A 19,529-nucleotide genomic window follows, 5' to 3' on the forward strand; every position below is an offset into this window, starting at 1 on the left:
AAAGGATACCATTCAGTTTCTGATCTCTCAAAAAATATAGGACAGGCATGCTACATACCCAGACTTCTTTGAATAGCTTAGCATCTTTAATCTTTACAAAGAGTACACAGGATCATCTCTTCTCAACACCATAGTGAGCATCATTCACATCCACATTCACAGCTCTGGTCCATACTTGCCCTTCTTTCTGTGGAGGAGAAAATTTAGTCCTTGAAATTGTAAACTTGAATTCTGTTTTCAAGTCCCAGGAAAGCCCTGAAAACACCGGTTGCCCAGGCCTACTATGAAACGTGATTAAAATGATCTGCAATTAGTACTGATGCTTGCCTAGCCCTGACCTTTTCTAGAGATTCTAAGGTACAACCAAATTTAAAAGGCACTGTCTCAGTCAGGCGAGATGGTACACTCCATTAATCTTAGCCCTGAGGATTGCATCTGGGATGTTTTCTGCTGGTTAACAGTTATTGAACAAGTTGCTAGATCGATACTATTCCTTGCCTTTCCGGGGTTTATGTTGCTCCTCACCATGGCACACCACGGTCTCCATTTTCCATCTGTCTTCACAAAAAGTCCTGCATTAGTAAGGTCATCTTCGATCCTGTGACTCAGCTATCAAGGACCAGCACACATTCTTTGAGGTTTAGTGCCACAGCAGTGTCATGGAGTTATCATAGCCTGTGGGTGGGTTAGAATACAGATCAATGTGGATGTTTCACTGTAGTAAAAATTTCTAGGTCAAATAGTTGGATGTATCTATTTTAATATTTTATTTTATCCCTGCAGCCCAATGTGGAATAAACACTCACTTTAAATAAGGAAATTATTCTCATCAGTATTTCTATTTTCATTATTTGTGCTCATCATCATTTGTGGTGGAACATCCAGCCAGTATTTCAGGAAGTCTTTTATTATCCTTTTCTTGATGCACTTCAAGTTTTAATTTTTAAAAATTATTTCATGTTTGTATAAAAACAAGAAAGTTATTGGGCAGTGGTATAGAATGCTTTTAATTCCAGCACTCAGAGGCAGAGGCAGGAGGATTTCTGAGTTTGAGACCATCCGGAGGTACAGAGTAAGTTCAAGGACATATAGGGCTACACAGAGAAATCCTGTCTCAAAACAAAACCCAAACTAAACAAAATACAAGAATGTCTAAACAGGAATAGATAAATTGAACTATGCTCTGTAAGGTTTTGTAGCTAAAATGAATGGATTAGCAGAACTAAATTAAGATTTTCCTTCCCTGGAGTTGTGGGAGATGGTTTTCTTGTTAAGTCTTGTCATGGAAGCATGAGGACCTGAGTTCACAACCCTGCACTTATATAAAAACCAGGTTTATCCATAATCCCAACATTTGGGAGTCAGAGATGGGAGGATCGCTGGGTCTGCTGGCTGTCCAGTCTATAAATGGGTAATCCCTGGTTCAGTGCAAGACCTTGTCTCCAACTCTAAGGCTGGTGAGGATGCTCCAGGGGAAGGCACCGGACAGCAAGCCTGACGGCCCAGGACTTACATGGTGGAAGGGATTCCATTGAGTCCACGTGTATGTTGTGATGTGGCTATACCTATACACATATACACAGAAACGTAATTAAGATGGACCAGGCGGCAGCACCTTTAGTCCTAGCATTCTTCAGGCAGAGGCAAGGAGGATCTCTGTGAGTTCAAGGCCAGCATGATCTACATAGTGAACTTAAGGAGTGCCAGGACCCTGCCTCAAGAATCAAACAAATGAAAACAATAAGGTGGCTGTGGTGGCTCAGGACTTCAGTTCCAGCACTTGGGAGACAGAAGCAGGCCTCATCTATCTAGCAAATTCTAGGCCAGCCAACGATGTATAATGAGACTTTCTTCCCCTCAAAAAGATGGACACCGATAGAGGATACCTGATGTTGATTTCTGGCCCCAAATCTATCTAGGTACACACACAAGTGTATTCCCACACAACTACACACTCACAAATGTGTACACATATATGCTGTACATAGACAAAAAGGAAAGATTCCATGCAACTGATACAAAATACCCAGGAAGGAATAATTTGTATTCAGCTAAAGAAATGCACAAAGAATGGTGATTGTAAAGAGAAAAGGAAAGTGCAGCCAGAAAGAAGTCTGAGGAGAGGCTTGGTGCAGGAAATAGTGTAGAGTTCCGATGACCGTGAAAGTCTGGTATCCCGACTCCACTTCCCAAGGGGTGGGATTAGAGGGCATCACTACTCCCAGTTTTATTAGGGCTTTGCATGTCCTTGGTAGTCACTACCAACGGAACTACATCCCCAGCAGAAAAAAATGTCTTAATTTTTTTGACTTTTATATTTATTCAACTAAAAAATGACAGTTGTAACTAAGTGACTTTTAAAAATAACTATTTTTGGCACTAGAGATCAATTCACGTGCCTCACACTTGTTACGCATGTTCTCTACCACTGAGTCACACCTTCAAGCCTGGTATTACTTTTCAGTTAGATTTGTGTTGCTACTTAAAATGGCAGTGTGGAAAAGAGAGCATCCTCCTTGTGTAGCCACCAGAGGGCATAGTGAAGAGATTAATTGCCATTCCATCATGGAGTTTCAGAGAAACCTCTTTTTCACTGTTCAGTCTATTGTAGAAAGAAACAAGTTTAGTCATTCAAAAACATTCTAAGAGAACTGCTGACATTTTTAGGGAATTTTCTTCAGTATTTGGGATCAAATGGCAAGTGTTTACCACTGAAGTACTTTTCTTCACACATGTTGGGTTTTTTATTTGACATTATGTGGACACATTAGGTATATTGTTTATTTGAGAGCAGATCCTGTTAAATTCAGCAGGTTGGTTTGAACTTGTGGTCTGCCAGCCTTACCATTCCAAGGAACTGGGATCATAGCTATGTGCTGAAAGTTTTCACCTGGCTGAAAATTTTATCAGCTTTTTTTTTTTTAATACAATGTATTGAACCCATGTCTTCTATATGCCAATCAGATGTTCTACCACTGTCTTGACATTGCTTTATTTAAAAAAAAAATCTTTGCTATTCTATCTCTATCTAGTTGCTTGTCCTGGAGTGTCTCCAGAATTGGAATGCCTAGGCAAAGCCCATACTTTCTTTTTCTTAAGAAAAGGCTATTAGTATAAATCATCAAGTTGTGTTTCACTATGTTTTTATGTGTGGAGAGCATGGTCCCTTATCATTGATATCCTTTTGAATAGAACTTGCTATCCCAAATTGTTATTCTTCATGAAATCTGAAGTAATCCTGTCAAATTTTGCACCGCCCTCCGTATTTCCTCTATTAATTTATTTGGCTGGGTGTTGTGGTACGTGATTGTAATCCCAGAACTTGGGAGGCAGTGGCTAGAGGATCTCTGTGAGTTCAAGGCCAGTCTGGTCTACATATACAGTTCCAGGATAGCTAGGACTACATAGAGACTCTGTCTCAAAATTTTCCCCATTTATTTGTTTGTGAGATGATCAGGATTTGGCTGTATATAGCGCATGCCAGCCTTGAATTTATGATCCTCTTGCCTAAGTTTCCCAAGTGCAGTTCTTACAGGCAAACCATCACACCAGGAACCATTGTATAGAACTTTACTCCCATCTAATCCAGACTAACTTCTGACTCTCCTCTTAATTTGTTTTGCTGTTTCAAGTTCTTGCAACCAAGGCCCCTACGTCCTTAACTTTTCTAGACATTTTTTTTTTCCTTCAGTATTCGAACACACACCTGATCTTCTACTAACAACATGGTTTTTGTACAATACTTAAAATCTGCAGCCTTAGCTCATGGTTTGAGTCCGTCAGTACTAGACACAAGACCCACGTCCTTCTCACTTTCCCCTTCCTAACAGACATTCACTACAGCCCTGGTCACACTCAGAAAGGAGCAGAGAACAGGCTGCCCTCTCTCCTCCATCACCATCCTTGACATCATTCATCAAGTAAGCTAAGCTGGGATCTGATGGGATTTACTGCCTATTGCATCTCCATAGCCCACCACTTTCCTGTTAAGCCAGCAACTGAAGTTCTGAGACTTTATAAGATGTTCCACACATGCAATGCCAAACTGTTATAAACAGTACCTTGTATCACTTCTTTGTGCCTCAGATCCCACAGGGAGCAGGAACAGCACAAGATGTCTCCTGAAAGCACTTGCTGTGCACTGAACATAGTCCAAGATTTTATCCAAGCATTGGTGTCTGCTCATTCCCACCCAAGTGAAAGAATGTTCCTTGCGTTAAATGTAAGCATTTTTCCTTAGAGGGAAAGAAAGAAGGCCTCTGTCTTGGTTACTGTTCTATTGCTACAGTGAAACACCATGACCAAGACAGCTTACAAAATGAGGCAGAGGGTTAGTCCATGATTATCATGGCAGCAGGCAGGCTAAACTCAAATCATGGCTATCCTCCTGCCTCAGCATACACTACTGCTACACCCACGCCAGTGTCGCCATAGTAACATATGCTACAGGGCGGGGGATACGCTTTCTTCGGAAATTCGCCCCCTGGAAGGTCCCTGGCAGACTCATCCCACTTGGAAAAGAGACATATTCTGAGATTTCTACGCTTTTTCAGTTGTGGCTCTGGGGCTGGAATAATGACTTCTTTGATCTTTCTCTGTGACTCCTGAAACAGCACAACTAACTTTATAAAGAAATTTATTATTAGGAGATTGTTAAGGGCTTTAATAAAAAAAATAAGTTTAAGAAAAGTAATGAATTAGATTTAGTATTAATAGGCATTATAAGAATAGTGAAAAAATAATAGGCTCCGTCTTAAGAAAAAATAACAGAAGTACAGCTGGCACAAGTTTACCCCTCCCTTCAGCGTCTTGTTCCTAGGGAATATCATAAATCTTTAGCAGGACATAAGGGAGGATGGTTGACAAAGGTGTGTTTAGACTTTGGCAGGTATTCCACTTGGCTCGGAGGACTATTACAGCTCCTGACTTTCCTCTTCACTAGTCAGTGATAATGAAACCATAGTTTGAGGTTTTTGTTTCTTGTTTGCGTTGATCAAAAAGTTTCTAGGCAAAGATTTCTTGTGGGCACTGCCCTATGTTAAAACATAAACTTTGTATCCTTGGTAAAAGTCTGAATGTTCTGGAAAGCATGCCAATTTTAAGGTGTTTCCTTGTGAGATCACTATAAAAATACTAGCTTCACTTCAGTAAAATTGCAGCAGAGTCAACACCATCAAGGTGTCTCTGTCTGTCAATTCATCGCCGAAACCGTGTCTTCCTGTCTGAAGCCTTGTTCTCCTGCAGACGCTGGGAGCCCGACTGGGCCGGTCCGTGGCACACTACCATTTCAACTTCTACATTTTCAATAGAATTTAAATAGGACCCATGCCTCAAAATGAAATGCTCAAAATGTCCAGGATGTAACCCCAAATTACTAAGCATACGAGAGAGAGAGAAAAATCTCAATTTCCCTAGGAAAAATGATGCCAGCACTGAACATAGACAGCAAAATTATTCTCATGAAGCATTAACCATTTAGTGAAGGTTAATTCTCATTGGTCTCATGTCTGATGATTTAGAAAAACCAATCAATAGCTTTCTTCCTGGGCTGTCTTTTCCAGAGATATTTGTATAGCAATTATCTTTGTATGATAAAAATATTTTTCTTTTTGTTTCAAGGGGAGTCTTGTTTGTTTTCCAGGATGAGCACAGGCGCTATCACTTTTCTTCCAGATAAAGTTGGACAGATTCAATGGCCATTTTTGAAAGACCAGCTTCCTGCAAAGCCTTTTCTGTAATGCCACACTTTCATGGGACAGCCATCAGCTGGACTTCACAGCATCACGTGGCAGATAGTGCATAAGTGCTGAACTCTGTCTCTTGCCATGATGTGTCCTTCCGTTCTCACCTAGGATTGTTGGGTTTGATGTGAAAGCTGAAAAACTCACTTCAGAGAAGCTTAAAAATGAAAGATTTTCTGTTCTTGAAAGGGGCCAGTTCGGGATCTGAACCTCTTCCCCAAAGGGAGATTGTAAAGCATTTTTAAAGGATGGGAACACAAAGTGAGGAGGATTGGAGTTGCCTGTTGCATTGGCCAATCATATTTTGACACAAGGAGTTAATGTTGGTGAATGGGCCTTATCCAGGTCACCTGGTTTCAGGACCCTTGACTCAGCTTTTGCAATCAGGTCCCCTCTTGGACTTTGGCCAGGAATTTAGAACGATAAAGGAATAAAGGAGTGGGCAAGGTGTATGATACAGGCAACACGTTTATGACTTGTGTGCCTTAGTTTAGAAAATGGGTTAACTGCAACTTCCCTCTTTACCTCCTTTTCTGGTTAACAGACACACGAAACAGCCGAAGATGCAGAACAGGAGTTGATCCTGGAGTCTTGTTGCTGTCAGTAAGACAGAAGTTGTTCTTGAGATGGCTGGACTCAGGCAACTGTCTCCTAACAGGAATCACATGACTCCTGTGCATCAACTGGCACTGGAACTAGCTGACTTACAAAGTTAACACGTCGGGTTCCTCAGCGTTGACTCTACATGGAACCACTAAGACAGTGTAACCCAAGCAGGCCTCAAATTCACAGTCCTCCTGTCCCAGCCTTCTCAGCGCTGGGATTATAGGCATGTGCCTATGCACTCAGCTTCAGAAGCATTTTTTAAGCCAATGGAAAAATTCAGCTAGGCTTCCTGGTCACACCTGTAACCCTCATACTCAGGGGTCTGAGACAGGATTCCCACAAGTTCAGAGGCAGCCTGGAGTCCACAGGGAGCTTTAGCTACAACATGAGACCCTGCTGAAGAGGGGAGGGTGGGAAGGAAGGGAATAAGGAGATGGCTCTGTGCTTCAAGTGTTTGCAGGGCAAGTAAGAGGTTCCAGATTTGGATCCCCAGAACCCAGGGCAATGCTGAGCAGTCATGGAAGCCCTCCTGTAGTTCCTACCTTAGAAAATACGGGATCCCCAGAGCAAGACTATCTGGGTGAGGTCTGGGTTTCACTCAGAGATCCTGCCTCACAGAGTAAGTTGAGGAACAACAGACATACGTGACATACGTGTACCCCGACCACATGCAAACATGTATTACCCACACCACACACAGGAAAAGCAATAAAAAGGGAAGAAATGAATGAGTCGCCAAAGTGGCAAAGAGGAGACTACGTGAAGAAAAAAGTTTCGTTTTTAAAGGCAGCGTCTCTGTATATAGATCTGGCTGTTCTGGAACTGTATATAGATGAAGAGAGTCTCAAATTCACTGAGCTCCTCCTGCCTCTGCCTTCCCAGTAGGCCCGCGTTCTAACTAACTGCCACGCCCAGGCGCAAAAAAGGGTTTGGATTTCCCAAGGGTCCCACGGTGATCTGCTGCGCCTATGGGATCGGGGCTGTTTAAAGCAAACAAAGCAAGATCGGCAGATAACCTCAAAGCGCCATGGCGGCGTAGGGAAAGGCTCGGGCTCAGGGCTGAGCGGCCTCGCCCCGCTCCGCAGAGGTCTGGAGGAGGCGGTGAGCACAGGCGCTAGCACGCCCGGACCTCAAGCCCCGAACGCATACGGCGACCCGGCTTGGCTGCACAAGCCTGTGGCCGCCGGCACTGCAACGCCACCTCTCGCGAGACAGCAGCCGGTCCGCACCTCCTTCCTCTCTGCTGTCTCTCTCCTCCCGCCCCGGAGGAGCTGCGCCCCTTCCTCCAGAGCAGGGGAACCGTGGACGTGGCGGGGAGGTCGGAGGCTGGAGCGCCGCACACAGAGGTCCCTCAGGCGGACCTTCCGCGCCGCACTCCAGCCAGGGAGCACCGACGCGTCTTTCCAGATACACCGCGCCGGCGGGCGGAGACGTTCTGCGCATGCGCCGGGGCCGGAGCGCTGGGGTCTTAGCGGGGCCGGCACACATCGTTGGGCAGGGGCGGGCGGGGCTCGCGCACGCGCTCTGCGGGGCCTGCGGGCTGTAAGGGAGCGGGGCGCTGTGTATTGCTGCCAGGGAGCGCTGTCGCTGTGGTGGCGACAGTCCTGCGGCTTCTCTACTCCGGCTCAGCTCGGGTCGGCTCGGGAGGATGGCTTCGGAGATGGAGTCGTCGCTGGAGGTCAGCTTCTCGTCCAGCTGTGCCGTGTCAGGGGCGTCCGGGTGTCTGCCTCCCGCCCGCTCCCGCATTTTCAAGATCATAGTGATCGGCGACTCGAACGTGGGCAAGACGTGCCTGACTTACCGCTTCTGCGCCGGCCGCTTCCCCGACCGCACCGAGGCCACGATCGGGGTGGACTTTCGGGAGCGAGCCGTGGAGATCGACGGCGAGCGCATCAAGGTGAGCCGGTTGGGGAGTGGGTGTTGCTGCAGAGGGCCGCTCCAGCTTGGCAGGTGTCCCGGCCGCACCCCGGCTCTGGGGCAGGAGTGTGCGCCCCGAGTGCACCCACGCTGTCGTGGAAAGTGCGTTTGTGCACAGTAAACTTCTGAGGCAGTGTTCCCCCACTTCCAACGCGAATCAGCTTCACCTGGGGCAGCTTGTTTAAAAAAAAATGTTATGATTTGGTAAGCCCCCATTGACGCACATGCAATAAGCCTGAGTACCACACTGAGTGTCAAGAAGGTAAGGACAATCTTTGCCTCCGGCCCCCTCCGACTCACCGCGCCCGTTGCCTGAGTGAGATTTATGGGCTGGGAGCCTGGAGAATAAGACCGAAGGAAACCCAGAAATTTCTCAAGGATAGAAAACTCCGTTATAAGCTGGGCGTGGTGGTGCACTCCTTTAGAGGCTCTGTGAGTTCGTGGCCAGCCTGGTCTACATAGTTCCAGTGGTTTTGTTACACAGTGAAACCCTGTCTCAAACCCCAAAACACTCCAGTTACAAAACAAAACAAACAAAAAAACCTCTGTTATTTCTAGGAATTCATTTGAGCATTGCACAAATGCTAAGTATTGTGCAAGTAAAGCCTCTTGCCTTTGAGACGTTTTCTGTATGATAATTAACATATTTAGGAGAAAAATATATTTTCCCATTGAAGAATTTATCTGTGATGGTTCTAAAGTGGTTGGCCAAAATCACATATTGTGGTGCAAGGACAGACCCACTCCCTAGTGTCTTCTGGGACATCAGACACTGTAATCATAGCAGGGAAGTGCAAGACACCCGGTGGTATTCTGAAGGGTTCGGTTCCTGGACCTGTAGAATGAGGATCCTTGACAATTCAGGGGCCTGCTGAGTCTGTAACCCTTGACACTTTATTGCTAAACCACTAAGAGTTCCTTAACACTACTCCTTAAAACATGTGAAATGAGGTGGGGGGTAGGAGGACATCTACACCTTTAACCCTAGCGTTCTGGGAGATAGAGGCAAGTGGATTTCTGTGAGTTCAAGGACAGCCTTGGAGTATAGGGAGTTCCAGAGCAGCTGCGGGTGGGGGGGGGGTCTCAAAAAAAAACCAACCCCACCCCATACACAAAACCTAGGAACTACCCTGACTTCCTTAGTCAGGTGCTTTTGCTTTGCTTTACATTGCAGTCTTCTTCCTCAGTCTACTTGGAACAGGTTCGGTATGCTCCTCCTACCCTCCACCCTTGGGGCACAGTGTTTCCATTTCTTTACTTACCACCCTTTCCTACCTCCAAAGAGCTTTTACTCCAAGTGACAGCAAAGGGCAAATCATTTGAGTTAAGAGATCAACCCTTCTCTAGCCACCCCCCCCCCTTTTAAAGTTTGCACTTATTTTATGTGTGTGGGTGCATATGTGTGCCCAAGCCTGTGTGTGTGTTGTTGGGGTAATTCTAGACTTTAGAGGTTGACGTCAGGAGTCCTCAGTTACTCTCCATTTTTAATTTTTGAGGCAGTCTCTCAGTGAACCTGGAGCACCCTGATTCCATGAGACTGATTGGCTAGCAAGCTCCTCCCTAGGTCTGGGTTTGCAGTTGTAGAGGTGCTGAGGGTCCATATTTAGCTTGGCAGGCACTTTCCTGACAGATCATGTCCCTAGTCCTCTAAACATTAATCTTCATCATCTTCAGGCTTCCAGTATTGTCCTTTGACTACACTGTAGTGCAAAGAAAGTAAAAGGAGGCTGATGGGAATCGGGTGCAGCTCAGCGGTAGGGTTCTTACTAGGATGCACAAGGCCCAATGTTTGATCCCTAACAGAAACTGAGGAAAGAGATTTGTGTACATGGCAAAAATTGCTGGTTGAGTAGAGGTGAAACTTTTCTTTCGAAACCAAAACTAGGTTAAGTGTATGTTTTAGTAAGGGTTACTACTGCCGAAACAAAACACCACGACCAAAAAGCAAGTCGGGAAGAAAAGGGTTTATTTGGCTAACACTTCCACATTGGTGTTTATCACTGAAGGGAGTCAGGACAAGAACTCAAACAGGGAAATGATCCTGGAGGCAGGAGCTGATGCAGAGGCCATGGAGGGGGTCTGCTTACTGGCTTGCTTCCTCTGGCTTGCTCAGTCTGCTTTCTAACCAAACCCAGACCACCAGCCCAGGGATGGCATCATTGGCAATGGGCTGGGCCCTCCTCCATTGATCACTAATTGAGAAAATATCTTATAGCTGGGTCTTATGAAGATATTTTCTCAGCTGAAGTTCCTTTTTCTAGATGACTCTAGCTTGTGTCAGGTTGGCACAAAGCCAGCCAGTATAGTACAGAAACCTGTGGAAACAGGAAAGCATCTGTTGCTTACGTGTTTAGCATGGGGCAAGCAGTTGTGGGGAAAATTGTTCAGGTGCAAGTGTAAGCTGATGAAGATGTGACATTCGTCTCCTGAGTTCAGGTGTTAGAAATTTAATTCCCATGCTCCTAAATTAATGAGATTTGGAGTTGGGACATTTGGGAGGTGATTGGGTCCTTCAGATTTGTGAATGGGTTAATCCCTTCCTAGATTAATTAGACTAATCTGTTGACTGGTTAAGGAGTTAGTTCATTCCTATATTAGTAGATTAATCTCATTTATGGATTAATGGGTTATAGGTAATGGCTTGTCCACCTATAAAGCTGTGAACCAAATAAACTTTTATTCTCTAAGGTATACGGCTGGGTGTCAGGCTTTTTATTTTGTTTTTTTCTTTTCTGCTTTGTTTGTTTGTTTGATTGATTGATTAATTTACAGACAGTCTTTCTATGTAGCACTGGCTGTCCTGGAACCCTCTCTGTACCACGTCCAGCTTCTAACTCACTGAGATCTACCTGCCTCTGCCTTTAATTCCAGCACTTGGGAGGCAGAAGTAGACAGATCTTTGAGTTTGAGGCCTGCCTGGTCTACAGAGTGCAATGTTTCTCGGCCTGTGTGTCACAATCCCTTTTGGGGTTGACAACCCTTTCACAGGGGTCACCTAAGACCTTCAGAAAAAGCCATGGTGTATGTCTGCAACCCCATCATCACTTGGGAGGCAGAGGCAGGCAGATCTTTGTGAGTTCAAGGCCAGCCTGGTCTACAAAGTGAGTCCAGGTTAGCCAAGGCTATATAGAGAAACCCTGTCTTGAAAAATCAAAGGAAAAAAAATCAGAAAACACAGATACTTACATTATAATTCATAACAGTATCAAAATTACAGTTATGAAGTAGCAACTAAAATACTTTTATGGTTAGGGGTCACCACAACATGAGGAACTGTATTAAAGAGTCACAGCATTAGAAGGGTTGAGAGCCACTGACATAGTGAGTTCCAGGACATCCAGGACTATACAGAAACCATCTCTTGAACAACTGGAAGAAAAAAAAAAGTTCAGGGAGTATAAGGAATAGTCCCTTACACCTAGGATTTTTTTTTTTTAAGTCAGTCATTAACTTAGAATAAAGGATATACTTTTTTTTCTGAAAAAAAAAAAAATTTAAAAATCTCACAAGGTTTTGGAACCAGGGCCGGGTGTGGTGGTGCCCATATTTAGTCCTAGCACTCAGGAGTCAAAGGTAGGCAGATCTGAGGTCAGCCTGTTCTACATACCAGGTTCCAGGACATTCAGGGGACAGTGAGACCCTGTCTTGAACACGTGCGCGTGCACGCGCACACACACACACACACACACTCACTACACTCTTCATCTTGTCAACTTGTTTAGGTGCATCTGACAACTCATCTTACAGTCCCATCTGCTGGAGAAGTGTGTGTTTGTTGTGGTGTCTTCTGCTGTATTTTTTGAGACAGGGTCTCTCTGAAAGTGGACCTTATCTACCCAACCCCACCTTGAACTCGTGAACCTTTACCTCCTGGGTGCTGGGATTACAGGCAAACCCACCTGGTTTATGCAGTGCTGGGGGTAGAGTCCGGGGCAGTTCTAAGCTGGGCAAGCACTGTGTGGCCTGAGCTCTCTCCTGTCCCTGTCTATGTTAGTTTTCGTAAATCCTTTCCTAAGCAGGGTGTGCTGGTGCATGCCTTCACTCTCAGCACCCGGGAAGCATAGGTAGGTAGATCTGTGAAGTTATAGGCCTGACAGAACTCCATAACATGAGGCTGAGCCAGGATGATGGCCTTGAGTTGAAGGCTAGCCTGACTACTTAGTGAATTGCAGGCTTCCTTGTCTCAAAAAAAAAAAAAAAAAAAAACCAAAAACAAAAAAACTGAGCCAGGCATGGTAGCACACCTTTAACCCCAGCTCTCAGCTCTGTTTGAACTCAGACTATACAGCTAGGCAGTTGAGTTGTGTGTCCACAGCTTCCACCAGTCTGGTAGCTGTAAAAAGTCTTCCTTTTCAATTCCACGACAGCCACATAGTGAGAGCCCGCCTAAACATACACACAAAAGAAAGGAAACAAAACTCCACAAAGTCTGTACTTGCTAATTGATTTCTGAATGCTATGTGCATATAATTGAAAGAGGAAATCTTGTTCACAGAATTTTGGCAGCTGAATGAAAATGAATTCCTTAAATAAAAATGCATTTGGCTTTCAAATTGACTCTCCCAGTCTTAATCCATATGCTCTTTCCTGACTGTCTAGCTGTAATTCTCTCTTAGCAGTCAATTTGCCATGGCAGATGCTTCAGTGGAGCCTGATATTTTGAGATTTAATCCAGTCTCCCATTGGAGATCAGCAGTCACTACTTATATTAGTGGCTTGTTTATAGAGAGAAGTGAGATTTCTCCATGTTAAAGATATTAATATCAACTAAGGAGAAACAATCAAGATATCCTTCCCCATAAATCAAATATTTTATGAGTAATTATTGGTAAAATAGATACTTTATTGAGGACGAAGGGTGATGATATGGTGTAAGGAGTAACAGACTGTGAAAGGCAAGTGCTCTACTTCCTGTTTTTATGGGACGTGCAATTTAAGAATGATTTCTATGTTATTTTCAGTGCTGGTGGTTGAACCCAGGACTTCTTCATACATGCTATGCAAGCCAGTACTCTAATAACTAAGCTGTATCCCTGGCTCTGCTTTTATGTGGTTGGAGGAAAAAAAGTACAAGAATGAGATTTCATGAAAAATGAAAATCGCATCAAATGCATTTGTAATCTTTATCTTTCACTCCCTAAATCCAGCTAGCTTTCTACTACGGTTTCTCCTTTTACTCCCATCATCCAGCCGTAACTAAAACATTGTCTTCAAGCCTCTCTTTGAGGGATAGAGGTCTATCCCTAGAAAGCTCAGTGGTGGAGTACTTGTCTGGGTGTTCAGGATGATGGGTTTCATCCCCAGTACTGGTAGAAAAACTCAAACCGAACTTTGAACATTGATTACAGCTCTGCTGGTCTCATATAAAACCTGCTAACACAAGCTTTCCTCTGTCTGGTGCCCGCTGCCCTCTTCCTTCAGTCGTCCTATAGTTTAGCTAAGTCATTTTGCTGGTTTTCCGCTGTGTGCTCAGAGTATCTCTCTAGAATTTCTCTGCAAGATTGTTATTCAGCTTCCCTTCTGTGTAAGTCCCCTTAGCCCGACATCAATCCATCACCACCTTACTGCATGATACAACTGTCTTCCCTATGAGGGCAGGATCAGGTCTAGTAATTGATAGTTCCCCAGCCATGTAGTAGTCGGCCAAATGTTCAGTTATGCAAACAGGTCAGTTGGTAGGTTACCCTGGAAATCCCAAATTCAAGTGACAAAAAAAAAAAAAAAAAAAAAAAAGCTAATAAAAAGACAGGTGATAAAAGCAAAATCTTAGATGAATTTTGAAGATAAAGCCAAAGGTTACAATAACTGACTTTTGTTAATGAGGAAGGGGCCAGTTACAGTGACCAGAGGTGATAACTCCAAGAGGCAAGTTATGGTAAATGGAGGTGATGATTCCAGGAGCAGAGGTCATGAGAATGAGCTGAAACATCTACTTCCGGGACCAAGGACATTGGATTTAAAGAAAGCTTTTCTTTATTTTTATTTTTTGTGTTTATGCACGAAGGCCGTACCTGGTGCCCAGAGGAGGATGTTGGGTTCCCAGAACTGGAAGGCCAAGACTGTTGTGAACCGAATGCTGGTCCTCTACATAAGAGCCCCCAGTGCTCTCACCTGCTGAGCTGTCTGTCCAGCCTCTGAGTCTTTACATTCTAAGACAGGGTATTGCTCAGTTGCACAGGCTTGTCTCAGACTCCAGATTCTCCTGCTCCAGTCTCCGGGGTAGCCGGATCATAGACAGCGACATGCCCGGCAGCCATTGGGTTGTATTTATTTTGAGATGCTTTAATTTTAAATTACATGTACTTTGTGTGTGTGTGTGTGTGCACGCACACACACATGGAAGTGAAATGACGACCTGCAGGAGTTGGCTTTCTCTTTCCACAGTGTGGATCCTGGGATTTAACTAAGGTCGTCAGGCAAGGTAGGCAGCCTTGGATACAGGATTTGGATACCTTTGTTTGAGACAGGGTCTTACTATGTAACTCTGGCTGTCCTGGAACTCACAAAGATCTACCTGCCTCTGCTGGGGTGAAAGGTGTGCACCACCGTGCCTTGGATAGAATGTAGACGCCTGTGGAGGGTTCATTAGGATCTTATCTGACAAACTCAGAATCAGTTCCCAGGACCCACCTATGGCACACAGACATCCACTCAAGCAAGCACTCATACACATAAACAAAATTTCCAAATTTAGAACAACAACAATAACATGAGGCCAGAGGTAGCAGTCCTGTGGTGGCCCCTGTTGGTAGGAAGTCGCCCTCACGCTTACCTCTGCATTACGCTTTCCTTGTGAGGCTGTCTTCACTCTTATATGTCGCCAGGCAGCAAGGGCCAGCTGTGACCCATGACATGTTTTACATGCTCCACCTGTGTATATGATTATGTATGCACCTGTGGGTGTAGGTGTGCATGGAGGTTAGCATTCTCTTCAGTTCCTCTCTGCCTTAGTTTTGGAGACAGGGTTTCTCAGTCCAGCTAGTCTGGCTGTCCTCATACTCCAGAGAGCCTCCTGTCCTCACACTCCCATTGCTGAGTCTACAGGTGTGACTGTGGACCAGCTGCTGTGAGCACTAGAGGCAGAACTCAGTCCTCATATTTGCACAGCAAACACTTAACCGTCTCCCCCAGCCCCCTTTTCAGTCCTGAAAGACAGTAGCTTTCCTGGAACGCCCTCTTCCTGGGAAGGCTGGTTGTACATTATTGGCTCCAGTTCTGCCACTGGTACCAAAGTACCAAGAAAACATGAGAAATCAAGATTTGTAAATACTTTATGTTTCTGCCCTGAATACAATTAGGCATACATTAATTAGGACAAATTAAGACTATTAAGAAAGTGGAGAGGCTGGGCGTTGTGGGGTATTCTAATCCCAGCGTGCAGCAGTCAGAGGCAGGCAACTCTGTGAGTTTGGGGCTGGCCTAGTCTACACAGAGAGTTCCAGGCCATTCAGGACTACACAGGAAGGCCCTACCTCAAGGGGCGAAAAAAAAAGGATTAAATGAAGAAATTTGGATTTAAATCGCTGACAGATTTAAAACTCGGTAAAACTGAGGGCTAGATGGAAGGCCCAGGGACCAGAGGTGCTTGATCCCTGCATCCCACAGAGTGTCAGTGCAGAGCCACCTCTCACCTGCACATACTCATCAGGGCCTGTGTGCACCAGTGCACATGTGTGCACACAGTCAAAAATTAAAAACCCCTTAGTACACTGACTGCATTGGCTCTCATAGCACCAATCTGCAAATATTCTGACTGTTCTATATGTTGTATCCTTTTCCCTCAGTTTTCTTTAAAAAAAAAAAGATGAAAGAAAGAAAAAGAAAAACATTTTTAATACCAAACCTTTTCAGAGTTATAATCTGTAGTTAGTGGTCACGTGATGGTTAAACCGGAATCCTGAAGTCTAGACCCCACAGGAAACACAGAAAAGGCAAGCTTGCAGGTGGAGAGGCGATGGGGAGCAGGGAAAGGTGCTCAAGGCGCTCAGTGTGTGTCCCTGGACAGAAGGTGTGACTTGGCTCTCTGTCCCCCCAGATCCAGCTGTGGGACACCGCGGGGCAGGAGCGCTTCAGGAAGAGCATGGTCCAGCACTACTACAGGAACGTGCACGCTGTCGTCTTCGTGTATGACATGACCAACATGGCCAGCTTCCACAGCCTGCCTTCCTGGATAGAGGAGTGCAAGCAGCACTTGCTGGCAAACGACATACCTCGCATCCTGGTCGGAAACAAGTGTGACTTGAGAAGCGCCATTCAGGTGCCCACGGACTTGGCCCAAAAGTTTGCCGACACACATAGTATGCCTTTGTTTGAGACCTCCGCCAAGAACCCCAATGACAATGACCACGTAGAAGCGATATTTATGACCTTGGCTCACAAGCTGAAGAGCCACAAACCGCTGATGCTCAGCCAGCCGCCTGACAGCAGAATTAGCCTGAAACCTGAAATGAAACCTGCGGTGACGTGCTACTGCTAAGTCCTGGGCGAGGCCATCATGGCTCTGACTGACCTGAAGAGACACTTCTGAAGTGTGACAGTGATAACGTTCGTAAGGGTACATCTCAAGTGTAACGGATCATCCTGCTGTTAACGCTGTTGCGCCGCCTTTTGTATTTTGCATCCTTTTAATCAAGTTTGTCATTGAGACAACACAAGGAAAAGGCTGGTTCACAGCTGGGATTGAAAATGAAGCAAAGAAAGGAAGACCCAGGCCATCTTTCCAGTGCCAGCCAGCTGAAGGCTCTCTCATGTGAGCATGATGGGACCTAAAGGGCCGCGCTTGTTCTACTCGGTGTTCCTGGGGCTGTAAAAGACGTGCAGTGTAGCGCGCACACACTGGGCAGAGCTGGAGCGAATGGCGAGTTACTAGGGTGCTTTATTTTACTGTGTACCTTCAAGCACTAAAAACCAATCGGAAGAATCCAAGCAGTTATAATGGGACTTTATTTTAGCCATGACTTAATGAAAATGTCAGATATTTACAAAGCTGGTTTCTGGTGCCCCTTGTCCTCTCTCCTCAGCCCTTTGGGTGACTCAGGGCTGGATTCGGTCAGCGTCCACTTGTCCGAGGGCTCTCCATGTATTCCTGTAATAGTTTTGTTGGGTCAGTTTTTAAATGCCTGAATGTTATGGCCACAAACTGTCCCTTGGTATGAAAAATATCTGTCCCTCAATAATGAAAGAAATAATTTTAAGTTTTTTTCTCCTAAGTACTTGTGGTTTGAACTTAAGGCTTTGCACAGAGAAACTAGCATGTGTGCACGTGATGGTTGTTGCAGGATGGCGGGTAAGAGTGTCCCACCTAAGTGTGCCTGTTCTGACAGCTTACAGCTCTTGGCAATGTAGAGAAAATTAAGCCAAAATATGTCTTACTTAAAGATTTTCAGAGTGTGGGGAATATAATCTAACCTAGTTTCAGATTTTTGTTTCGTTATTCTGAAGGTCCCACCTGGACAATTCAGTTATGAAGCAAAATGTTTCTGTTAATTAACTAAGTGAAAGTAACTTTTAAGGGATGATTTGTACAATTTAAATATTAATTCAGTTAAATATAATGAAATAAATATTAGGGCCCAGGTTGGCTTTATTTGCATTTAGGAAGATTTTTTTTTTTTTTTTAATACAAGTCTCTGTGTAGGCCTGAGTAGTCTAGGACTGGGTTGGTCTCAGACTTACAGATACTCCCCTGCCTCATCCTCCGACTGCCAGAGATTAAAGGCATCTTCACCAGGACTATCCAATACCCTTTTCTTAATCATGCTAGAATGAAAGATTAAAAATTGTCTTTTATCTAAATGAATGCTGACTTGTGAACTATTTTTCTAGTGAAACATGGCTGTAGTAACTGGTGGCTGTAGACTTTACAGAAGGGCGTCTGTTCATTGTTGTCAATACTTTGTACAACTGGGGAAAGGCCTGCTGTGCTGTCCAACCACATCTATGGGTTTTGTTTGTTTTCTTAGTAATGTTAATTAATGACTTTTCCTTTTAAAGTAACAAACTGTTTCTTTTTGTAAGGAGTTAATGAGCATTCTTTACAATTCTGTGAAAAGCATAAGTTTTTCACTTTAGTATTTATTAATTAAAACATTTGTATTTCATTTGTGAACTTTAATTTTCAGTTGCTTACTTTAAAAAGATATGTATCAGGTTAGCAAGAATAAGGCCTTTAGATGTAGCCCAATGTGTTTATAAAACACTTTATTGACTATTGACATCATTTCCAAAATTTTGGTTAGCTGACATCTAGTTACAAATTTTAAAATTTACAAGTTACAAAATGTCACAAATTTTGTACCTCTGAATTTATTTCAGCTGACATTTAATTGGAAATGTAAGATGGTTTACGAAAACCTTGATTTGAGAACACCAAAGCAAACTACTTTTGAATCTGTCTTGGTTGGCTTCAACCCACTTGACTGGCAGTGGGCTGTACTTCATGTACCCTCAGCAAACTCAGAAGTTCTGCTGGGAAGCGAGTCACTCATACAGTTCTCCCGTGAAGTAAATAAATCACCTTTGCCACGAAGAAATGGTGTTTTGTGTCCTTTGTTCTCTGGGTTGACTATAAATTAAAGAGCATATCTCCTCCCGTCTGCCATAGTTTTCAGAAAATATGTAGAGCCTACAAGTCATTAATTTGAAAATGCACTGATACGCGTGTGTACACACACACACACACACACACACATATGCAACATGCACTATTCACTTGTGGAAGAGAATATAATTTTAAGAATAAAGCTACACATTAGCATAATGTTATAAAAGCTATGGACTTAGCATATGTTGTAAAAGCTGACCGCATGGAAAATCCAAAGCATATTAAGATCGGTAGCATTGTTCTCTTACAAATAGGTTAAACAGGCTGAGCACATAGTAGGACAGCAGGCGATATACACCGTCTTAAATAACCTTAAATAGCATTTTACTAACTTGGCTGCAAGGTCCAACAAAAGTTCGGTCTCTGAAGGCAAGAGGTATTTTCAGAAAACATTACCGTAGGTGAGCAGGAATTCTGTCACAATGAGGTAAGTGTGATTGGTTGGATAGACACATACCATGGGACAGTATGCAGAGAGTGGCGTAGTGTCAAAGCATCACAGTGGCAAGGGCCTCTGGATGGCATTCCGAGGTCCATGTGAGGTATTCTGTAAGTCGGGAAAGAAGCATCCAGGTGATAGCTCAAGGGGAGCTGGATTTGGTACGGTGGTTTAAGACTGTCTACCAAACAGTCTAAACCAGGCCTGGGATGTAGTTGGCATA

At 44.3% G+C, this 19,529-nt stretch overlaps 1 protein-coding gene and 1 long non-coding RNA gene across 2 annotated transcripts; one reads left to right on the forward strand and one right to left on the reverse strand.

Annotated features, from left to right (window-relative positions):
• LOC129668711 (uncharacterized) lies at nt 1-6,303 on the reverse strand. Its single transcript, XR_008718960.1, has 3 exons — nt 6,267-6,303; nt 526-675; nt 1-187 (listed from the first exon to the last, which is right to left on the reverse strand). It is a non-coding gene; the product is annotated as an uncharacterized LOC129668711 (long non-coding RNA).
• A 1,527-nt stretch (nt 6,304-7,830) lies between these two features.
• Nucleotides 7,831-18,787, forward strand: Rab33b (RAB33B, member RAS oncogene family). Its single transcript, XM_055596789.1, has 2 exons — nt 7,831-8,244; nt 16,300-18,787. The coding sequence occupies exons 1-2, from the start codon at nt 7,996-7,998 to the stop codon at nt 16,738-16,740; spliced, it is 690 nt and encodes a 229-aa protein (XP_055452764.1). The 5' UTR covers nt 7,831-7,995; the 3' UTR covers nt 16,741-18,787.
• The last annotated feature ends 742 nt before the right edge of the window (nt 18,788-19,529 follow it).

Source organism: Psammomys obesus, unplaced genomic scaffold (genome assembly GCF_907164565.1).
Source record: "Psammomys obesus unplaced genomic scaffold, mPsaObe1.curated_primary_1811, whole genome shotgun sequence".
NCBI lineage: Eukaryota > Metazoa > Chordata > Mammalia > Rodentia > Muridae > Psammomys > Psammomys obesus.